This window comes from Pleuronectes platessa, chromosome 5, assembly GCF_947347685.1.
Source record: "Pleuronectes platessa chromosome 5, fPlePla1.1, whole genome shotgun sequence".
NCBI lineage: Eukaryota > Metazoa > Chordata > Actinopteri > Pleuronectiformes > Pleuronectidae > Pleuronectes > Pleuronectes platessa.
Genome location: NC_070630.1, coordinates 6,255,832 through 6,280,498, shown reverse-complemented (window position 1 = coordinate 6,280,498; position 24,667 = coordinate 6,255,832). Strand labels below are relative to the sequence as shown.

The following is a 24,667-nucleotide window of genomic DNA, read 5'->3' as shown; positions in this document are numbered from 1 at the left end:
TTTAATTTTCAATGTTCAGGATGTTTTTCTCAGAACAAGGTTGAGTGTGAGAGAGGATAAGTTAATTCCCCAAAACAGGCAATTACACTAATAACGCATTAGTTTCATAAACGAAGAACAAGAGATTAATTGCAGATGTATTCCACTCAACATGTTTTGAATAATGTAATTTTCCATAACCTCCCGCACGGCAGCAGCAGCCAAATCGATATTCATGAAGTGTCAGAGTTGTAATTCAAGCGTCTGTTCCTCATGAACACCACGGGGACCTTTAAAAGAACGACAGGAAGAAGCTAACATGTAAATTGCACAGTTAATGCCGGTGCATGGCCTATGTTGGCCAATTAAGATGTTCTTCTCAGCTCCATTACCACGCGGCGTCTTGGGGTTCAGTTTTGCCTTACTGTGTCATTTAGGCCTCAAATAGGCAAACGTTCACTGTGCCAGTTGGAAGACAAAGAGGCAGATTGGAATCTGTTTCAGAGTGTGTGTGTTTGTGTGTACACGTGTGGGCACATACACGTGTGTGCATGTGCATTTACAAACCAGGTGTTGTGTACGAGTCCCCGAGATCCATGTGCTGTTGTGCCTGGGTGCCTTTGTGTGCCGAGGCCTAATTTGCGCATGAAACAGGAGAGCGTTAATGGCTTTTAAAGATCGGTGGAGTCAAATGAGCACGCTCATCAGTTAGCCACACACCCCTCGGTGATCACTCAGTGTCAATAGATTTCATTTCCTGTGGAATGAGAAGATCTCGGTGGATCCAAGACAAATCCCCGCAATTACAGCGGAGCTTAAGATGATTCACCGCCCTCATTTCTGTCTCACTGGGTGGTGAGTGCTGTTCCGTGTGGCATTATCGAGTTTCTACTAGTACATCAACAGTAATCAGTGGAAACACACTAACAACACAATGTGTTTTCCAGAAATATCTTTCACAATAGTTTTCCTTCTGAATAGAACATCACAGCTAAGAAGAAGACAGACAACTGAACATACACCCATTTAAGAGTGCGCACACACAGACAACGACACACCACACACACACACACACATTTGCGAGTGCAGAGACACACAGGCAAACACAGGAGGCATCTGCGTGATGGTTAATAGCTTTGCCCTGGACAGTGTAGAGCACAAGGGCCAGCAGCAAGAGGCACAGAGATAAGATTCTGCTTAGCATTTGAATAGGGTGTTCTGATTTCTATTCAGTTGGCCTTTGGCCATGCTAGTGCTTAAGTGGTCTGGTCTGCCTGGTGTCTCCTGTGCCAACCGATGTAGAGGCTCCTATCTGGCAAAGTGCAATGTCTGTCAGTGTCCCGGTCTGTATGTCTGTCCCTTTGGCTGGATGAGATTCTGGCTGGTTAATAAGTAGCCTTGCTAGCTGCTAATCATCCTGCCAGCTGCAGAAGCAGGTGGCCACACATACCACAAGTCCCAGTATCATCCACTATGTGATATCATCTCACTGCACCACACATAGCTGAGGTACCCGGGTTCCCTCTATGAAACCACGTGTTCGCCTGAAGCACAGAACCAAGGCGTCTATTTCTCAACAGAGGTGACGCTAGGGATCCTGCAGTGAACTGGTGGCCACTGAACCAACAACAACAAATCTCTGCGTCCCCTCCTTCACCTCGGACTGATCCTAGAACAGTCTAACAAGCAGAGGCAGCAGTCGGGACACAGCGGAATGGGAAGCCATTAGCTCTTCACCACACAAGGTCACCTTCAACTAGACACAGCAGCCAATCAACTTCCTCTGCTGAAATGCCCATTGGATGCAGCGGTGCAGTCATGTAAAGGTCAGACAGTAAAATGGAATGGAACCACAGCTGTCTACGAAAGCACCCTCCTAAACATTTGATCTTGTCTCCCCTCACTTTTGAAAGTGACCAAAATGCTTTGAGTATCACTTTCAAACAGCAGGAAAGGAAATGAGAGAGGGAGGGAGTGGAGAAGGGGAAAGAGGAAAGAGAGCGATGGAGAGAGGGCGAGAGACAGGAGGATCAGGTTTCAACCCTGGTGCGCAGCTGTTCAGGGCTCTGGTGGCTCATAGGTGTCCTGTGCAGCAAACGTTGTCCAAGACAAACACAATATCTATCTATGCCGTCGAGAGATGGCAAAGTCATAACACACCCGGACCCATGATAGCTCTGCTGTGGTGCAAGGCCAAGAGAAACTTGGTAACAGTTTTTGGAAAAACCACAACGCTAACAAAGTCGCACACGAGATACCAAACTTGCAATTTGTGTCCCTTTCCCCAGTTTCCTTCTCTTTATTAACACAGTTGAGTTCCAAATCTAATGAAGCTGGAACACCATGTCTCACACAAGGCAACTTTCAGGAGGGACCGTCCTTAGTGTCTGCACAACTAGAAAAGCCACCACAACAGTTGTTTGCCTTGAAAAGGTATGTGTGGGTGCAAGAGTATATGTGGACTTGTGTTTGCTTCCAACAAGACGTATCCATCAGAAGGCCAGTGTGCAGTGTGACAGTTGTAACCCAAAATAAACAGGCTGAATCGAGGGTCTGGCCGAGTCCTGACCCTTTCATGAGATCAATCCCCCCGGCAGCATTGTGTGCACCCTACAGTGTTACACAAAAGGCATGTATGCGTGTGAATAAATGTGTGTTTACGGGGGTGTGTGTGTGTGTGTGAAAGTAACCAAGGAAATAATGGGCATTTGAACCAGGGACATCAGTGCAGAAATAACACACCATTCCACACTCCAGAGGGTGAATCAATTTCAGCGACATTCGATTCTAACCCATATCAGCTAGCGCGTGAACTTCAGCCCTCCACCCTGTCACCTCCTCCCCAGCTCCGTATGATGGATTACCATCTCTGGCAGTCTCAGAAAGAGAGAGAGAGAGAGAGAGAGAGAGAGAGAGAGAGAGAGAGAGAGAGAGAGAGAGAGAGAGAGAGAGAGAGAGAGAGAGGAAGGTGGGTGGGGGAGGTCAGTCACTACGGGGACACATTCATCGGAGGGGAGCTCTGGGTTAAGGAATCATGGTTTGACAGAGATCTGGGGTGGATAGAAGAGGCCAAAGGGTTCTTCAGGGGTCATAGGATCCAATCCTGGCTGGACTCAATGGCAGATCTACAGGGATTTCACCCATGGTCCCTTTTGTTGATTAATATTATTATCACTCACTTGTCTGTTCGCCCACATATCAGCAAATGCAGTGGCATCAAACACATTTATCTGGTGAAGAGCACACCTGTGAAACCGTGTCCCATGTGTTAGGCTCGAAAGAGAGAGAGAGACTGTTGGACTGATAAAGTAATGTATATTCTAGAAGGTGCCTTTAAGATCAAAGTAAATCTACATTAAACTGAAAACTACACAGGGTGTGGAAAAAGTCAATATTAAGAAAAATAAATCAAAGTGCAATCAGACCATGAAAGCAGCCTCTCTTACCCTGTCTGTGTTTTAATTCTGATCAATAATCCGCCTGCAGATAGATTTCAATAATTTACAGCTCTGGCTACATTGAAAACCGTCTGATTGGAGAAAAGGAAGCGTCAACGCAGGGCAAGTATATTTTCTCAAAGCTTGTCTTGAGGTGCTCACTTTTAACATTTTCTCTTTTTACCTCCCAGCTTGTGCAATTCAGAGAGCCAATGTTAATGCAAATATTCATTTTTTCAGTCACATGGTGGGGTGGAAGGGGAGGGGGTGGGGGGGGGGGGGGGCAAGGAAGAGTGGAGGCAAGCGGCAAAGACAAAGCAATAGACCTGCATTGTCACAGTGGAGGGGCCATCAATAACACTGTCACTATAAAGAGAGAAAGAGGGAGAGTGTGAAGGAGCGAGAGTAGGGTGTATAAAAGAGGCACAACAAAAACCCGGTGCGACGGGTGCTTCATCTTGCCGGGCACTAATGGGCGTGAGAAGCGGCTGGCTCAGCATTCTTCGCTTGACGGCTCACTCCTCTGCTGATGGGCCGTGGCATCCATGACGGAGTGCCACACACTTGTTTCATCCAGTTTGTACTCCGGAAGGTGACACGGCGGAGGGAGTCGAAAGGTGAGGGGAGAGAGAGAGAGGGAGAGAGAGAGAGAGAAAAGGAGGGGCGGAGAGAGTTGGTCGGAGGTCGTCACAAACTTGGTTCTCTCAAAACGATCATTCTATACTTCCTCACCTCACTTTACAGCTCTAACAGCACTTCTCCACTATTGCTATCATTCCTCAGCAGCACACAGTGGCACAGCCGGGTTGTTTTCTATAGGTGTTCTTTATTTCCCATCTTCAGCACTTCACTCTCTCTCTCTCTGAAGGTAAGAAGCTTACGCAGACAGTCTATTTCCCAGGGCGGAGTTGGGGAGGTCAGAGCTGGGACACGAGGGCCCGCTGAGGATAGTAAAAAGTGCAGTCTCAGGACATAACGTGTGTGTGAGAATGAGCTACTTCCATGTGTGTGTGTGTCAGAGAAAGGTCAAAGTGCTGGTAGTCACTGCAGTGTAGGCCTGTGATTTATTTCCCTGCGAGAACTTAGTCTTCAAATTTCAGTTTCCATTCTGCAGGTCAGTCTCTTTCATGGTTCGGGATGAGGTTGGAAATTCTCATTTACCGGAGCCATCTGTGGTTGATAAATGAGATAAGAGCAATCTGCATTCTGCTGTGCGTGTGTTTGTGTGTGTGTGTGTGTGTGTGTGTGTGTGTGTGTGTGTGTGTGTGTGTGTGTGTGGCCATCGTGTGACTAAATCCCAACAGATAACAACACCTCTTTACAGAGGTCAGCAGACTCCAGCTGCACAGACACGGAGCTGACACATTTAATCAGGGATTTTTTACTCTCACAGTTTATCAGGCCGAGATATTTCTCACACCCTCGCCTGCGCTCGCCATCTTTCTTATCGCAGGACAACACTCCCACCTTTTCTGCATCCATACTCCCTCGCTCCTCCTCGGTCACATCACGACGTCTATCTGCTCTGAGCAAATACCAATTTAGCTCGGGCAATAAACAACAACAACAGCCATTACAATTACCAATATATATGCCGAGTACTCAAACGGCAGAATTACCTCTATTTTGTTCAAGTGGAAGGAGAGAGACACCATGTGACCCGATGTAATTAAAGAAAAATGTTGAAGAATTCTTCTCATCATGTCATGAACAGGTTTTCTTTAAACCAGAGATAATAAATAGCTCTGAACCACAACTCTGCCAGTCAAAGGTGAAGAAATGAGTGCATTTTATTTGTTTTTATATATCTCATCACAAACAAAGAAACATGCTGGGAGAGTAAAACATTTTTAAATACAGATTAGCTAGAGTTAAGTTTTTGGGACAGTGCTCCATCTCCAACTGGAGCATGCATCATTGATGTGCCATAATGGCTGCATTGTTGCATCTTCCTTCATTACCCTTCATTATTTCTCAAGGACTTTTGCTGCAGATTAAACCTCTGCCTACCGGGGGTTTATAGGAGCGCAGGGGCAGTTGTGTGTGTGTGTGTGTGTGTGTGTACATATGTGTGAGTCAGGGCGAGTGTGTGCGGTTTGTGTGCACTCGTCACTCCATTCTCCCGTCTCTGAAATGCAATAATGAGTCCAGATGAGCTTGTGAAAGCCTCAGCAGCGCAGCTCAGCCTGACTCCCCACCTGGGCTGCTCCTCCTGGCCTGTCCCTTTATTAGCTTCCCCTCATGCTGGACACAACAGGAACAGCTTGGTCCCCTCCTCCTCTCTTCACCGCTCACACCTCTCCCAACTCCATTTTCCCACTAATTACCTTGTTGTACGAGCACCAAATGCTACCTAACGATTCACTTAATTGCGGTAGGGGTACATTAGATGATGTCAAAGGAGCCTTTTTTTAAAGTCATCCAATCGCATTCCAAACGGCATTTAGCCCCAAACCCAAGACATCTGTTTCATTTCTGCAATTTGCATTTTTTAAAAGGTTACAACTGAAGAGGAGGTAAAGGATACACACCTCGAGGTTCTGCGTCCTCACACCTCCGCTGCACCTCCATCCGCAGAAGATTACTTGCATTTAATACACACACAACCACATACATGTCAGAGGGCCCGAGTCCCATCCAACACTCAATTAAAAGTGCAACATGTTCGCCCTAAACACTTTTATCTGGAGCAGCGCGTACGCCTGCTATCCATCCACCTGAAGACACGGGGCTAATTAACATATTCCTTGGGAGCCTATCGCCCCAGGTGTGCCTTGTCACACTAACATATACATAGATATCCGCAGCGCTAGCAATTTATTCAGCTGCAGTGGCTGCAGCTAGCATTTCTGACACAGGCTTCACAATGATTTATGAACCTGCTCATTGACCTAGTTTATTCTGAAAAGAGAAAAGGGGGCACATCCTCTCTCTTATAAGCAGCGTATCCATCCCAGGGAGCTGGCCTGCAGTGGGTTGTGGAGAGACGGGAGGAGGAGGAGGAGGATGAGGAGGAGGAGGAGGAGGAGGAGGAGGAGGAGGAGGAGGAGGAGGAGGAGGAATAGGGTTACGAAGCAGACTGCCCCGATGCCCTCGAGGCACTTTACAACTTCTCTATCTTCCTGACAACAGGACAGTGAACAGCAGCTCTAACGACGTCTCTTCCCTAATGCAGCAGAGAGGTGCTTGAGTATTATTATCCAACTCTGCATGTGCACCACTGACTCAGACAACACAAAGCAGTTCATGCTCCCGTCCGTCCATTGGTGAAAAAAACGTGTTCAACATCTAACACTTGGTTGGAGGACTAAGCCCCCCCCCCCCCCCCCAATCTGGCCCATATTAATAATGCAGAGGCACCTCTCCGAGGCCTCCACCCCCTCTTCCTCTCCGCTCCACCTTTCCTCCTCCGACAGAGAGAGTGGTGAGTGCTGCCCAGCTTGATGTCCAGCATGCAGCCGCACCACTCTGCTCAGTGGAAACTGAGTTCAATCTGTTTCAGAGCTGCAATTCAATTATCTCGCCGGGGTCCTGCTCAACCACTCGTGAAGGGAAGGGGGGCAAAGGTGTGTTCGATAGGAGGGAGGGAGAAAAAGGGAGGCAGAAGCCAGAGGGGGAGAGAGAGAGACATATCATAAACACAAACCCAGTTCAACATGGTTATAGATTTACATGTAGCTTCTTCTTGTGAGATTAGCTTTTCGCATTACAATCGCTAGACGGATGTCAAGACCTGATAAGGCTAATCACTGCAGTAAGCCGGCGCTCGGGATTTGGCAGCCCACCTCATTTCTGCCTCCCTATTCCCCCCCCCCCCCCCCCCCCCCCGAAGACCTGGCTGGAAGCTGAAAGGCCCGAAAACAAACCAGACATGGCCTCTTTGAAATGTCCCTTCAAGTCTATGAGGAAATACTCAAAAGACAAACATGCTGCAGAGGAGAATATTTGTATATTACTCATTTAAGAGTTATGATCATCAGTGCATTCTACTTGAGGTGTTAAATCCCAATTAGACTGCACCGATTCCATTCACTTTGTTTCCCCGAGACCAGACACTTGATTCCCTCAGACATGAATCCTGCAGATCAGCTTCAGGACTTCCCCTGCCCAATATTGCTCGTCATTAAAACTGCAGCGAGTCATTAAATTAAAGAAAAAGTCCTTAAAATCTCCTACGAACATAATTCAAACTCCTTTTCTTTTGTCCACCTCCTCTACTTTGTGTGACGCTTATTTGAGGGCTCTGATCAGCTCATGATAAAACAGTTGATATTAAAAAATGATTCCACTTTAATAAAACTTCATTGCACTTCATGATCCAGTAGTGGTGACTGTCCCCGTTGAACTGCACTCGACCCACCAACACTACACCCACAATATATCACAATCAATAAAAAAAATGTTTACAGACTGTTTCATGTTACAATGTTATTCTGCCTCAAACACTACAAACGTGGAATGGAGGGAATTGTTTTGCCTTAATGTCGACAGCAGAGGTAGCTACAGAGGCAGATCAACATCTGTGTGAAACAGGCAGAGCCGTCATGGTGGGATAGAAGCTGACGTTGATGCATTGCTTTGTCATTTCCTTCTGATTCTGCTGGGCTGACATGCCTCTATAAAAATGGAAAAATAACAGACTCGTGCCAGCTTTGATTGGTTCAGGGTAAACAAGCACATCTTGGATAATGAGAGGTCTTCTCAATGCAGTGGGATCTCTGTTTAGTGGCTGGTGTCCCAAGCTGGGTCAGATCAGGTTGAAATGAGCAAAACTGTTTGAGGGTTAGTGCCAATGTTAGTTCACCCTGTAAAATAACTGGGTGATGGGACAACACTTAGACAAACAATTACATGTTGATGGGGAGTTAGCCTAAGGTTGGTTTCCCTCTGGTGGCATTGGTATACCAGGCAGTGGCTCATTTAGTCTGTGCCCAAAGATGCTGTGATATTCTGTATTATTCTGTGTTGGTTCAGAACAATACAGGAACTCAGATAATTCAGTGCGATTGGTTATTAAATACCAAATGTGTATTAATCCTGACTAGTCTCCTCTCAGACCCAGTATCACGGTTAATACCGATCATTTGTCTGCTCTTATTTCTTCACCTTGCTAGCGCCTCCTGAGCCCCCCCCCCCCGTCTCCTGACCTCTCACCCCTCACCTTTAAGCCATGCGACTACTCAATGCCTCCATTCAACCCCCGTCTGCCGCTCAACTCGCGTTACACAGGCGAGGGAGAATACTGAGAAGAAAGGTGAAGAAACGGTGTGAGGAGGGAAAAATCTAATAATCTGTAGACTTCATCAATTTTTCATGAATTTTCATTTAGAACTAGGAGAACCCTCTTACAAGCAATCGATAGATCAAGCTGCTGTCACACAGTTAGCACCTGCACGGGGGCTGCTGGATGGCCCTTGGGAAAGCAGGGGACCAACCCCTCTACTCCTCCTCCTCCTCCCCCCAACGCACAAGTCCATTTCCCCAATCACAAACCAACTACTCGTCCTATTACCTTTTCCTCATCTTAGACCCAACCTGCACTGTATGTGTATAAAGTGGAAGATATTGTTCTTCCTGTCTCTTCTGTTCTTACCATTTCCAAATGTTAAATCAACAAAATGTTTGCTTGTCCTATGCCCACTAAAGAGAATGAAGGATTAGCATTTTGCAAGAAGGTAAATAGAAGATGCTAACCCTAGAGTAAACATCTCAAGATCTCAAAGTCCTCAATACCATGGCTAATTACACTAACCACAAAGCATCCAAAAAACACACCGTACAGAGGAAACCCTTGTTTGAAACAAAGGGCTACACAACTAAAAGCATTGACAGTTACAACAACAGACGGACAAGGACTTTCCACTCCACTTCCTGGGCAGTTTGAGGCCCCTGGGAGCCGCTCCATAGGAAGCCCAGCCTGAGCCTGCTGGGGGGGAGGCTCATCTTCAAAGGTAATTTGAGCTGCATCTCAGGTTCTGCCTGTCAGTGCTCACCACCACCGTCCAGGCAGCCTGGGACAAATGTCCATCAGGACTTTGATCACTGTCTGTTGTTCCACCCCCACCCACCTGTGAGAGACCCCCTGTCTGCTCCACCATCACATGCAGGCTGACTGTGTAGCTTTATGAAACACAAAGATCTGCAGATAAAATCAATACAACTGCCTTGAGGTAAGACAATATGGAATCTAATTTAAATATGTGGTGGGAAATATCATCAGCAGTGGAGGATGACTTTCTCTCTCAGGCCGACAGGAAATGATCAGCGTGTTTTCCAACACAGAGAGCAAGATGCAATCAACTCTAAAAATACTGCTGCGTCAAATCAAATCTTGATTTGTTTGCTGTCAATCTACAGCCAATATCATTTCCCATCATGGATTAATCGGAAAAAAAAAAACAAGGACATGCTTGAATATTACATTATATATATATATATAGTATATATTGAATGTGAATCCAGTCTGTCCATTTTCTGGAGGCAGCAAATTTGAGACTTTTTGTCGTCCAGTCAAATTACTTATAAATCATGTGAGCAAACATTATTTTGGCAGCACAGCAACGAGAGAAAATAAAAAAAAGTCCTGACTCACATGCTACTTCCAAAGATGCATTGCGGCTGACAGCTTCTCCCAGGTAGTTCCGTGCCACACAGATATAGGCCCCCTCATCCGGTTTGCTCCGTCGTCCGTGAACGATCCGCAGGAAGAAGAGGGAGCCGCTGGGCAGCAGCATGCGGTGGGAGCGCGAGTCGTCTTTGTCCGTCTCCACCCGCTCTCCATCCTTGTACCACTCCACCGTCGGGGTCGGCCGCCCCTCTGCTTTACAGTTGAGGGTGGCGGGCTCCCCCTTGGAGACGATCAGGTCAGAGGGGTGCTCCACAATCCGGGGTGAGGAGTCCTCCTGGCGCAGACGGGATCCTGGAGGAAAAAGAAGACGTGTAATTAAGAACAGTGGAACAGTGCACACAGGAAAGGGCTGGTTTTCTGTTTGATTATTTAAATAAAACATTCTCAAGCTAAAAAACCTCTTCCTTGAACACAAAGGAAAGGTAGTGGTTGAATGAATAAACACACTTAACAACAACAAGTTCATTAAGTGAACCATTTAGCTTCAGAAGACATCTGGAGCTGGATATACAGGATGTGGCTGCGATGAAGCTAAAACACAGCAGAATGTGAAGTATGTCATTGAACGGCTGAATAAATAAAGAGTAATTAAATAACCTCAGGATAGAGGGTGAAAGAATATGTACAGATGATAGCAAAGACACTTGAGGCAAATCTGTGATATTGAGGTTAATAAAACAAAGCTTTAAAAAAAAAAACACAAATTAAGTAGCCGACTACTTTCCCACTTCAAAGTGTTTTCCTATCGAATGATCTGCACCACACCTCGGAGGAAAACTGCTGTCCAAGACGTGTTCTCCTGAGAAGATGATTCTGCCACGTGTGCATTTTGATTTGAAAACGCAGCTAAGAAGTACTGAGCGGCATCTTGTGCTTAAGCACATCTTTAAAGTTAACAATGTGTTCTGTGAATGACAAGAATAACAGAGCATCTCCATCGAGCAACAACTCCACTGAAAATGAAGCAATGCAAACGCAGCAACTGCACAGATGGAGGAAACCACAAAAACAGCACAAGAATCTGCAAGAACTGGACCAAACTTATCTGCATTTTTCACAAGATAATGAGAATTCAACATTAATTCAAATCTAGGCGTAAAAGCAGAGGAACTCTCACTGGAGATGAAGACTGGACAGATTGCTCTGCAGTTATTTAGGTTTCTCTTGGTTAAGAACCATGTGAAACACATATATTGAAGCCTTTAATTAGCATTTCAGGCCGGCCAAAAAGCAGCCATCTGGCCTCTCCTATGGGCAAGGGCTTGTGGGTAATTGGGCCCATGAGTGAACAGAGAATGAACGCATACAGTTGGCTAACATCTGACCTTTACACAAGCGTAAATTACATATTTGGCTTTCAGTGGGGTGCAAACAAGTACGAGTCCACTGTTGTTGAAGCACACATGTGATGTGAATATGAATGGCGGGGTCCAGACTGATGTCAAATGCTAATCCCCTGGTGGCTGAACACCCCGGCCCACTCCTTTTCATTAGGGCGTGCAGTGGGTGAGGTCTGGGGGTCTGGCAGTCAAGATAATGCTCCCCCAAGTCAGAGTGCGCTGTGCGACTGTGACCGGGTCTTAACCGCGGTGATAAGATGCTGTTAGCAACACATTTACATCACAGAGGCAACAATCAAAGAGTTTGATCCAGCATCAAACGAGAAGGGACACAGCAAAGGGAATGGGGAATGAGGAAAAGTTTTCCAACAGCTCTTTCTTCATCTTCTCTCTTTTGAACCGCACTCAATACCCATCATCAATAACCCTGACTCAGTCATTAACAGGCCGCTTATATTAAGTGCAGCACTGGACTCTTTTTGTCTTAAAATGAGTTGTTGCAGGTGTGCGTGTGATTGAGCTGAGTTGATGACTGTGCCCTTGCCCGGGGCGTTGCGGTGTGGAGCAGTCGGGTAATAGCACGGAGCCGTACAGAGGAGCAGTGCACCACGAAGGCCTTTGTGCTTATGTAAGTGCTAATTTCAACACGAGATGGAAGGAGAAGTAGTGGAAGGGTCCAGGTCTTTGTTTGGCTGGGTCTGCACATGTTCCACTACCCCTCATACTCGCATGTCCCGGGGGAAACCGGGACAAGCTGTGCCACGGTCTTTTCTGCGGGCAAAAGGACAGGCGCAGGTACGATCCCACTGATCAGCACAAAATACACTTCAAAGACTCTGTGTGTGGTGAATGTGTGTGCACACAGACACACATGCAAACACATGCATTTAAACGGAGTAAATGTGCACTAGTCCACTGTTTAAATTAACAGGGATCAGGCTTCAGACAGTAGCATATTGACCCCAGAACAGGAGGCAGTCTATTCTCTCCTCTTCCTAATTTGGGCTAATTCCCTCCATTTCCCTGTCATTGATTAGTCATCAGCCCCGGTGTCTTGCACTAAGTGGGGACACAGACAGGGGTTTGTAGTCGGGGGGGGGGGGGGTGCTGATATCCTGGTCCCGCAGTCCCTGATCTAATCTCATTGGCATTATGTGGAGAACGGAAGATGACCTATTGGTTGTCGAACAGAACCCTCCAGTATCTGGCAAGATTCTATTGTCTTTCACCAATAGTCGGTAAATTAGCCAGTCCCCTGGTCAGAGCCAGGCTCACAGGGCACAGGGGCAAGTTTGTATTCTGGCAGGAAGTGACTTAATAAATGAAGGAGTAATTAACACCGTGACATTGATAAATGGAAGGGCAAGATAAAGGACAGACATGAAGAGACCCCCATCTCGCTCAGTGTCAAATGCATATTTATTCTTATCTTACCAGAGCATCTGCTTCCCCCATAATCCAGCGGCCCTGTGGTGGCTCTCCACTGAGGCCGGGGCACATGCACAGCACCAAACTACGGTGGCTCCATTGGATTTATATCAGTGTAATTTCTTTAAATCCAATTTGTATTCCAATCTAGTGCCCTCTAATCACTTAAACCTTGAGTCTCCATCTGCTCTCCTCTTTCCTGTTAAAATGAACACAGCAGATGCCTCTACAATTGTCCTTTCACTGCCAGAAGAGGTGAAGGCGGGAGCAGGGGACTGGTCAGTGTGCTTCCTGAGAGGAGGGCAGTCGGGTGTAGAGGTAGAAAAGGTTAAAAGTGACCCCATATGCCACAGAGTAGGTTCTGAAAGATGCTCATCAATCTTGATATTGGAAAACCTCAACATGTAAACCCTATTTGACTGTTATATATCTTTTCTTGTTTCTTTCTGTCTCTCAAACTTGCCCCTAAATGTGTGATGTCCAGGAAGGCAGCATGGCGCCATCAGATTAAGCTTCTCACAGAAGCGAAAGTCAATTTTCAGCTTCCTATCGGGCCCCCTCTCTCACTCTCTTTACGGTAAATGGGCTTTCTGTTGCCCTTTTAATGCGATCATTGGTGCTGTGCAATCAAGTGCTCTCTGAGCTGAGGCGAGTGCACTTCACTGGGTCTCAGGGCACACGCTCCAATCAAAACGCTGCGTTTCCCCCTGTCTGCGATAACACCACCATTACTTTTCACCACTGCTGTGAAGTCATCCCCGTCCTGGAGGAGAGCGGGGACCGGAGAACAAACAAACAAGCGTGCAGACAGAGAGTGAAATCGGAGAGAGGGATTACTGAGGTGGAAGCTGATCCTTCTCGGCCTTTTCTTTCAGGCTACTTATGTCAGCTTCACTGAAATCGGATGCTACTTTGTAATGCTGCTGTCCAAGAAATGTCCAGTGCTTCCTCCCTCTTTTGTGTCTTTTCCATCTTCCAACGAATCCCTTCACATTTGTCACTGGAATTTAACTTAAGGCAGAGAAACGTCAAATATACATCGAATTTGATGTTCAAACCCAGGACGAAAACACAGCAGCTCACGCTCCCTCAGATTCAACTGACCACACACATAGATTTGTATTTTTTTTTTCTATTATCTTTGTCACAGATTTATTCATGTGTGCAACAGAAGGTCAGCCCTTTGATGATCTTTTTGTAATTATTTTTATTAGCTCCCGGGAGAAATCCCAGCCCACCAGCCCACCAGCCGAATCAATACCCACACCAGTCTCAGCCCGGGCATAAAAGGAAGGGCTCCCCAAAGAGATATTAGTTATTCGGGCCAACAGACATGTGTGCTGATCACAGGTAACCAACAGCAACCTTATAGACCAAGGCAAAAAAAAAGTTCCAGTCGCTGAGGCTCCATAAAACATCCATAAAACATCAAACATGAAAAAAAAAACAAGGTCCAGGCCGGGCCTCAGTAGAACTGTAATGTGAGGAGGGAGGCGGTGGAGGCATTTCAGGCAGAAAGTGCTGAAGCCCAGTGAGCTCAGTGAATACCAAAAGAGAAAAAATATGAAAACCTCAAAGAAATTTCAGATGGAATGAATTATGCATGAGATCTATGTTGTCCATCCTGAAATGTATTCTCCCCCTGCCTCTCGTTTCTCCTCAACCTCTGCCACTCCATCTCTTTCTCTCTACGTGTCTCGGCCTCCCCCCTTTCCAATATCTCTCCGTCTCCTTCACTTGCTCCCTGTCCTGCTATGTCCTCGCCTCGCTGTGAGGGTGACGGAGTCATATCCGTCATGTCATCAGAGGGGAAATGGGAGAGAGCGGCTGGGGGAAACTGGGGGTAGCGATGGGATGATGTTACTGGCCGTCCACGCCTCTGCACTGGCCCCGCCATGACACTCGCGAGCAGCCCGCTCTGCAGCCGAGATTTATCTTCTTTATGGCGGGCTGTCAGTGCCTGCCCCCCCCCCCCCTCAACACCAGACACACAGCTCATCTCGGTGAGGTGTCACTAAAGACAACCTACTGTATCTGCTGGAGAGTATCCCGAGCTCAGCCACAGGGTACAGCCTCGGATACACAGAGAAGAGAAGACACAGAGAGTGAAGTGAAGGGCGTTCACAGGTTCTTCCGCTTCATCTTGTATTGCAGGGGAGGGAGGAAGTCTGAGCTAGCCAGCTAGCGGGCTCACATGATGGGCTCTGTTCCACCTCAGTGCCCTGCTTACAGCCCCCCCCCCACTCCCACCCGCCCCACTCCTGCTAAGATCTATACTCTGAAAGCAAACACAAGGGTAATTCTAGGAGCTGCTCCCAACCTCGCGCTGCATCCATGCCTGCCTCCGACAAACATTAGATTGAATTCCACACCGGGTGTATATTTCGGGCAGCGGCGTAGTGGGGTCGTATTGACTCTGCATCTGTGTATTTGCCCTCTCTCCCCCTTGCTGTTGGAATATATAAATAGATAACTGTGGGAAACAGAGTATCTGATATTGCTGCAAACGGCCTGATGCACATTGCTCGCTGCAGAGGAGGAGAGATCACTGAAGGGGAAACGAGAGAGACACAGGGAGGGAGAGGAAGGAGGACGTGAGAACAGTTTGGGTTCTGTTTATGATGAAGTGTTATGTGCTGATAAGGGTTCTGTTTGCCCTGGACAAACAGCTGATTAGTGGAAGGAGTGCCGCACCGGCTCTGTGGGACCGGTGGGGCGACCGGTGGGGACACTGAATTTTGTGATGCAGATTAAATGATTTCCGATGCCAGGTCCACTCAAGCATGTAGCCTGCTGAGCCCCCCCGCCTCCTTCATCCCTCGCTCTTCCCCTGCTACACCCCATGTGCTCGCCTGCCTCTGCTTTGCACTCCGGCTGCAGCCTTGATATTAAAAAATAAGTGCGTGTGTGTGGAAAATCAACGACTCACATCCCGGACCAAGCGATAAAACTTAAAGAGGTGAGTTAAATGATTAATAGTCGGCCTTTCCTTGTCCTGGATTGTGGAGGAGCCATAAAGATTAGTTAACGTCCACTTGCTCCAGTCAAGCAGTGGTCATCTGCAGAGAACTGTGGTGTGGTGCAGCAGGTACTTTTCTATAAAATCAGATAAGCGAGGAGTAGTGTTTATGTTGATGTTCCCAAGATGTGTGTGTGTGAGTGTGTGTGTGTGTGTGTGAGAGTGTGTGTGAATGTTGACGCAGCTGGGCTCAAACATCCAAACACCAATCCCCTATACATTCAAGCATGGGCCACTCTGACAGTTCCTACCGGGGGGACTGCAATGAAATGAATGGCATCAATTGATTCTCCCTCAAGCATTGTAATCTCTTTACCTGCATTGCTGAGCTGCCCCTGCAGATTGAACAGGGGGGGGGAATAAATAAGTGCTTTATTGCTTCAGAAATGAAGGCAAAGGAGAGGGGTTGGGTGGAGGGTGGAGGGTGGGGGCCTTCAGGTGTCTATGATACCCTGTGCTGAGAGATGAGTGGATAATTGGAGGTGTGCTGCGGGCGCCGACCTGTAGTGAACACATTGCAGTGTCCTTGCATGTCAATGAGGGCAGTCGCCAAATCCAGCCCCTCTAGCCCCTCTAGCCCCTCTAGCCCCTCTAGCCCCTCCAGCCCCTCCAGCCCCTCTAGCCCCTCTAGCCCCTCCAGCCCCTCCACACCCTCCAGCCCCTCGGCCCGGCAGGTGAACATGAGGAATAAGAGCTGTAATCACAGACTATCCGAGTGATGGACTCAGAGAGCACTGCAAGGTAATATAATGGCCCTCATAGCTTACTGGTTGTGTTTTTTTTAGGGTGCAGCATAGCAAGTCATGATGAGATTTATTAAATTTCTATTCCAGGGGACACTTCATCTGGTCTTGCTGAGGGCTACAGGGTCAGGGGGGCCAGCAGTATGTGAAGGAAGGTCTTATTACATTTACTCAGGCCCGTATATCCGTGCCAACACAAAACAAACAACGGGCTGTGATGGTTATGAATAGTGCTCAGAAAACCAATCGCACACATACAATCACTTAGTTTCATAATTCTACCGCTGGCCGGGAGTCGCTGTGTCTCTCGCTGACGAATGCCCGGGAGCGAGCCCTCCGAAAAATTCATCAACCCCCGGGAAGTGAAACTGGTGAGTTCAAACGTTCAAGGATGCGATTAAGTCGTTGTTTTCCTCTCTCTGCCACAATGGGTGTGACACTTGGCTTGTGCCATGTTTCACCCTGAGACTCCAGCCACAAAGCCAGTCTCACCAGGAGCCATTCCATGCAGTAAATAACCTCACCCCGGGTCACAGTGGCTCGGGCAACAGAGCAGTGTGTTGTCGCCACTTTTCTCAGTAGGAACACAACAAGAACACATTCCCACAACACTGACACACACAACTATCAAATTATTATGTCTGTAAGAGTGGGATCATATTCCAACTGTCATTTTAGCATAATTTTGCATATTACATATCAAAGCATAGCAATCTGCTTACACACAGATTATCCGGACAAAAACTACCAGGGAAATAACTTTGTGTCTAGATGTTTTCAAATGTACCACAGTCAAGAAGACACAAAGTACAGACAGCACATTGTGTATACCACCATTATACATACTTTAAAATTATGTTAAAAACCTTTTCTTAAACCACAAGTAACCATATTTGGTCACGATTCGTGCCCAGCTACACCTGCACCCGTCTGACGAGGCTAGCTGTAAAACACACAGCTTCCTTGCCCTAATGCATATCAAGCTTTATGGAATATTTTACTCCAAATGGAACCATATTTTACAAAAAACTAGAAATGACTGAGAACATATACCCCACATAAAAATGTTGTGAGAATTATTATAATTTTCTCAGAGATTTCTTCAGAAATTGACTTATTTTTGCAACCGGTGGAGTCGCCCCCTGCTGGTTCATGACAGAATGCGGGTTTTCAGGCAATTCTACATTTGCTTCACTTTCCGGACCCAGAGTCTATGTGCACTTTTATCCACAGTCTATGGTTTGGTTACAGTGATAGTGTGTAGGTTTGAGTATATGCAATTCTGTAGTTTACGATTCCCCGGTATGTTACGGGGGAAGAAAAAGGCACAGGGCTGTCATGGCCGAGTGATCCACAGACCGCTCGGCCAGGCGGAGATGGTGGAACACGACACGCATTCGGCGGCCCCCGCCAGCGGACTGCTGCTGTGTGTGACGGATGTGTGCTCGAGTGTCGTGCTCTGCCTGTCCATCTTCACGTGTCTCCCACTGAGAGACGGCTCATGCATTTTTATCACCGGGCCTGACCTCATCTCTCAAGACACTGGTGAGACACTCTGCTCAGGTACAACTGTCACGCTAACGCTCGACAATGACAAACAAGAAGGTTTGTTACCGAGTGGAAACACAAGGAAGAAAAACAAGCAGGAATGTGGTGGTAAATTTACTGATAATTAATTGAAGTGGGTATTTGCTGTGAATTAATACAGCAAAGTTAGCTCATGTGCATTAATGTCTCCTCACTCTCTCCTGCTGGAACATAAATGCTTGATGCCACCAGAGTGCATGCTTGAACGCCTGCATTGGTTTTAATGCTTCTGTGTATGCTTTCAATACGTGTGCGGTCTAACGCTCATGATTATGTATAATTGCCGGAGTTGCATGTATGTATGTGAGTAAATCAACCTTGACATTCCGCCTTTCTCTATCTGAAGGTTGTTGCGAAACAGCCGACCAGAGGGCAAAGTGAGGGCGACGAGATACAGAGTAATTAGACGCTTCCCCAGAAACCTGTTCCAGTGCAGCATGAAACTTGAAAACACTGTTAAAGGCGAACCAGGGAGTTTAAGGACTCACAGACTCTCGTTCTGCTCCTTCCTGACTTCCTGTCTGCATATAGGTGTCCGCTTTGAATAATCAGGTTTTGTTTTGTTATCGCATTCAGACTGTAACTGAGTAATCTGTCCCACACCCAGGCAGTTTGCATTTTAACTGCTGGCTGGGTGTTTGCAGGCTGATGAATAAAAGGATTTGTTCACTATCATCTCATCATCAGCGGTTGCATGAGAGGAATTCTTTTGCTGTTGGCCTGAAATTCTCTGTCGCCTGTTTGGGAAACAAGAGGCGGTGGGAGAATAGAGAGAGGATTATCTCGGTGTATCGGGGCCCGGGAGGGCGAGCACAGGTGTGTATTCTGTAAGTACAGGTGTGTGGGACAGGTGAAGTCCCTCATCGCTTGTAGTCAGCAGGCTCAATTCATCACTTCACTCCTCCACCCACCGCCCCACCCCTGACTCCACACATACTCCCACTGTACCGCCATCGCAGGTGCACAACCCCCCCTCGGTGTTTGAATTCCACCCTCATGCACACCGACAACTGACACAGAGATAATATGTGCGTGTATGTGAGGAGGAGGAGGATGGGGCTAAGGAAGTTTGGAAATATAAATCATGCAGGAGTAAATATATATATATATATGTGCAATATGGCTGTTAGCATTAAACCGCCATCTTCTCCTGTTTGTTCTCTAATCCTCCTTTGTCTTTGTTTCCCTGGGCAGAAGCATCGAGGCATTAGGCCTTTTTCTGCTCTGTAAATGTCAGGGGTATGCTTGGCTGATGCTTAATAAAGCGGAGGTAAAACCGGGAGAAGTGGTTTATTGCCTCCGCTGCATTCTGCCGGTCTCCCAGCGAAAATCAGCCACGTGCATTTTCTCCATCTCTCTCCCTGCGCTATAAAAAAAAAAAGAGTAAGGGCGTTGACCAGCGTGACGGGAGAACTTAAAACAGCTGTGAATCTTTTTTACTGATCACAGAGCAGTGTTTCACAGTCGATCCTGAACGTGTGGGATTGACGGCTGCTGAAACACGAGCCGCAGAGTAACCAGAGTTGGATGTTAAAGTCTCACAGGAGCTGACAGGCCCATGTCATTGGTCAAGTAACACTTATCACACTCGCACAAAGACCTGTAAACTGATTTCCCTACTTCTTTCTTCCCTGTTCATTCACTACCTCTAACAATCGCCCCCTTGAGTGTTATTGTCTTTACTCTTCGCTCAATGCTTGACGTTAATCGGAGAATAAACAGCGGTGCCCTTGGATGTGGAGGGAAGTGGCTTCGGTGACAGTGATGAGAGCGTGGGAGACAGTAGAGAGGAGCTTCCTGTAGATCTCAGATGAAGGTTCATCATTAGAGCGAGCCCATTCCAGCAAATGAACCACGATTACAATAACGCGGCCTAAACGCAGCCAAGTCGAGCAGAACAATCACATTTGTGGACGAGACACCGGAATGGCTCTCACACAATGACTTGAGCCTGCCTCATCATTCACTGGGACTATTTTAATCTGGCTTTACTTCGCATTATAGGGCAGTACTCCCAACCACTCACATTCAATCATGACCATCAACGGAGCTGTTAGTCTCCAGGGAGCGACGGTAATAAAGCCTAATGCCTCAGTTGCTTTTAAAAGATTGTGTTGTTCAACAACTTGTCTCTCACTTCTTATATTTGATTACACTCGTAATGCTTCTTCAGACCCTTTCTGACTTTCAGTTTCTTTAGACTCAGCCTCAGTGACTCCACGGCCCTGCTGGCTGAGGGAGATAGAGAGAGGCCTGTGCACTTTCTGAGGCATCAGACAACCCGAGTGGTCGTCGCCACGGCCTTTCAGACAGATTAGACAGTCCTGAAAGTCGGGAGCATGTTTCAGCACCTCTCGGTGTGTCACCCGGGATGGGCGTGATGTCACCAGGTCCTACATCAGACACAAGCATGCAGGAGGTCTCAGAATAGCACCGGGTCAGGAGTGCACGGTCCCTATGCAAAGCATCCTCTAATCCAGCTTCACAAGCAGCACAGCAGAGTTTTAAGAGATAACCATGCAGCTGCTGACCGTTGTATTCCTGGAGATATCTCCTCCTGCAATCAGTCTGATTCTTAAAAGAGTGTGCTACCCCGGTTTTCTTTGGTCTCAACATCCCTCCCCTCTCTCTCTCTCTTGCTCTCTCCCAGCCCTGGCAACACCCAACACTCTTTCTCATCCTCTATTCTGTCTCCATCTTACCTTTTCTCTCCTCGCCTTACACACTAGCGGTATTAATCACAGCACACTAAACAGTGACTGACGCCATTCACAAGGTTGGGCTTTGTCGGTTACGCTGCCCAGTGAATACAACTCCAGACCTTTTTGTCTGCCTAAGTGGACTCTTAGAGGAAGCCCCTCCCTCTCCAAGGACCCTCAGATTACCTCTGAAAAGGCGCTGGGTGATGGGTAAGTTTGTGCCGGGATGGAGCGGGGGAGGAAGCAAGGAAAACGGTCAGGGGGGGGGGGGGAGGAGAGTGACAGGCAAATTATTGGGAGGATCCAAAGCTCCCGGGGAGATGTGCACCCTCTCCCTCTGGGCAGCCAGCAATGCCATCAGCCACTGCCTAGCAACCAGTGGGTTTGGCTGAGCACAGTGAAAGACGGCAGAAATTGCTAAAGAAAGAGGATAAAAAAGAGAAACATCCAAACCCCCGCACACAGAGGACGGGATTTGCCAACTACAGAAGCCACGAGGATTGAACTAAAAAAGCCACAAGAGCAAAACTCGCAGCTGCAAAGGACAAAAGCCGGAGTTGACAGGTGAAAGAAAAGAAAAATGGGGCCTTGCAGCCTCCAGCATTCAGTGTGAAGACAACCTGGGCTTTACGTACTGCTAACTTGTACAAACAGCACAAAGCAAACCGGAGTGTGACTCATCACTCACGACCTTGAGCAGATATAATGCCCCAGGAGGTGACAGGTCAGGAGTATTGTGATTCTTTTTTGTTTTCATTACGAGGTTCTCATTGTTTGTGTGTTTCAGAGAGAACCAAGGTGTGTCCAGCTCAAGAGCGCCACTGAGATTAAATCGGATGCATTTTTAAAAAGGTGCTACGTCTACACCCCTCCCATCATTCCACCAGTCACAGGTTGGACCAATCCCAGTGACGATTTCTGTCCCAGAAGCCCCCCACCCACCCACCCAGCCACCCATTTTGATGATTAATGTAAGTCATCAGATTAACTCTACAGTTGACGTGCTTTTATTTCCCGTTAAGCCTCTTCTCTTGTAGGCTGGCGATTCCCAAAGCCCTGTAAAAATATTAGTATTTTATTTAATTTATTTTAAATGCTGACTTTGCATTCCGGGGTCGAGTGGACAAAAGGAGTCGAAGCTTTTGGCTGCGGCAATCACCAGAGATCACCATTATTAAAGTTTAATCAAACAAATGGGAATAATTGATTGGGGCATTGTCCCAGTTTGGGTTTAAGCCAGCTTACACCACCGTGCACAAGTGCAGCAGTGAAATCCAAAAAGCCAAATGACCACAGCAGTGCAGAGACATTGTGGAATCACAACACCTACAAGCCAGTGAAGCTCCTCGTGTCCACAGATCTGAACAAAACTACTTTCTCTTGTGTTGAGAGCACTTTGTCTGGCATTTGTGTTTTTCCTGGAAAAACAAACACGCTGGGAATTTCTTTGCTATTATTCATAAAAAAAAAAATTCTAAAAACAAAACACTGCCTCCACCTCTAGAGAGAAAACCTGTAGCCAGTGCAACAGCACCTGCCAATCTACTCAGAGATCTGTGCCTCACTCTGAATTAGAGAATCTCATTCTTAGAGGAACATTTCTAAACAACCTAACTGATTACATTCAGTCATATAATCATATACTATCCTACAACATATATTTTGTAATTGTATATTTTGTAATTGTATATTTTTTAAATGTTAAATGCTCAGAAAACAGGAGTTGTTCTGCCTCTTCTATCTGTTGCATATGAAGATAAAACAAATCTCCTAAATTTTAACCTCTTGACAGACACTTCAAAAAGACAATAGCTGCAGTGGATGGAAGAGATGAATTCAACTACTTGTTCATAAATGACTTTAAATTAAATTTTGAAAACAGGAGACATCGACTCCTGAGAAGGTGCAACATGGATTTAAATCACATCTTCACAAGGTTATTAACAGAATCCCCTGATTGCAGCTAATAATCCTTTAATCATCAAAGCCTAGTGAATTGATGGATTATATATTAATATTATATTCTTCCCTCCAACAACATAAACGCACATTACGCACAGATGAGCACTACTGAGGCGGACGAGTGGCGTCTCAATGGGTGTGTTTGAAGTCTGTGCCAAACAGAAACTAATCATTTGAACACAAGTAGGAAGTTTGTTTACTCAAAGAAACGTTTTTAAAACTTACCATCAGCTTGAAAATACAGTAATCCACCAACAAGGATGAACGCTAGCGGACCCATACTAGCATATTCAACATCCACGGCGGGCGCGCAAATCCTCCAATCTCAGCGCACAAAAAAGAGAATATGTCCAAAATAAAAAAGAACGACAGCCGAGTGGGCTCCGTGTTTCTGTGGCGTGAGCACGCAGAAGTTCACTCACTGACAGCAGACAGTTTAAATGTCCACACGCAGAGAGGATCCATTAAAACCGCGGGTCACCCGGAGCTGCTCGGTCTGTGAAGATCCAGCAAACCCGTCCAGCCAAACTCTCCGTGTTTGCGTAAAATTGTCCGCGCGTGTCCGGTGGGTTCATCCGCAAGCTGCGCCGGTTCCCCGGCAGGATGAAGCCCACACAGGGAGTCGGGGGGGAGGAATTGAAGTCCACGCTGGAAAACAAACGCGGCTACAGGCTATGCACTTCTCCGCATGCCCTCGGTTCCTTGAGACGCGTCTTTGGCACCTCTCTCAAAAACAAAAAAAATCCACAATCTTCTCCCCAGTTCAACACATGGTCACCACCAGCCTCCAACTCCTGCGCCCCCCCACAAAAGTTCCTTTATTACACAGGGACCCAGCTCCCAGAAGACCCTTGTGCTTGGGAATATAGACGTGTGAGAGTGCAGTCACGCCACAAGTCACTTGAACATCCTTCTTCTCGCTGTCTGTCTGTCTGCTTTGGGAACAGCGCGGCCGCTAGGAGCGCACTGCCTCTGCGCAACCGGCACAGCTCGCAACCCAAAACGCACTGAGGAGCCACACTGGAGCTCCACGCACAGGAGATCGGCACAAACACACGCGCAGACAACGCGGACGGATGAGGGGAGATGGAAGCGACCGGAGGGGAGAGAGAGAGAGAGAGACTGAAGGGAAAGGAAGTCGAGGAGTGTCTGGAGCTGAGTCCAACTAAGTCATAAAGAAAAATGAAGCTGCAGCGTTTGTTTCTGCAGGAAAAAGTGATAAACACTGACGCAGTGGAGCTGGATGATAAAATCCACACCAAGTGTTTATTACACACATTTAGCTTTTCTACTTTATAGCCTCACATAAATCTGTGCAGGACATCCATTCGTTATTTATCACACAACGTGAGCAATATACTGGGAATCAAATCAGAAACTATCCAGAGAAATCACATCTCGCATTTGGCATATTAAAAGAGCCAACAGGTATCAGAGCAAAGGATAATATATTAAAGGTTAAGGCAATCATTTGGGGGGGGGGGGGGGGGGGGGGGGGGGAGCCCCGTACTGCACATAGTGTGATTATAAATTAAATTTCCAATGATCGATAGACCCCATATCTGGCATATGAAAGAGGCACAGTGGGGAAATGCTAAATAGTAGAAAATAAGAGTAAATATGATCTCAGTCAAAAATCAATGAACGAGTGACCGAGGCCCTGCACCAACACCAGGAGGCTTCTCTGCATTACAAGTGTCTTCATCTGGGAAAAGGTGCAGAAACACACAGGAATCATTATGTGGAGAATCTAATATGTAATATAATGAGACACAGAAGGCAGCAGCCGGTCTATGTAGATGTGCAGAGATAGAGGTGGCTGTGTGGATGTGTATGTGGTCTGCG

At 46.9% G+C, this 24,667-nt stretch overlaps 1 protein-coding gene across 1 annotated transcript in view; it reads right to left on the bottom strand.

Moving 5' to 3' along the window:
* Window positions 1-23,813, bottom strand: part of robo2 (roundabout, axon guidance receptor, homolog 2 (Drosophila)) — a 154,718-nt gene extending 130,905 nt beyond the window's left edge. The window contains exons 1-2 of the mRNA XM_053423405.1: window positions 23,048-23,813; window positions 10,009-10,335 (exon numbers count right to left, since the gene is read on the bottom strand). Of these exons, the coding sequence (XP_053279380.1) occupies window positions 10,009-10,335; window positions 23,048-23,102 (382 nt within the window). The 5' untranslated portion in view covers window positions 23,103-23,813. The remainder of the gene's footprint in view (window positions 1-10,008; window positions 10,336-23,047) is intronic.
* Window positions 23,814-24,667: the final 854 nt, after the last annotated feature.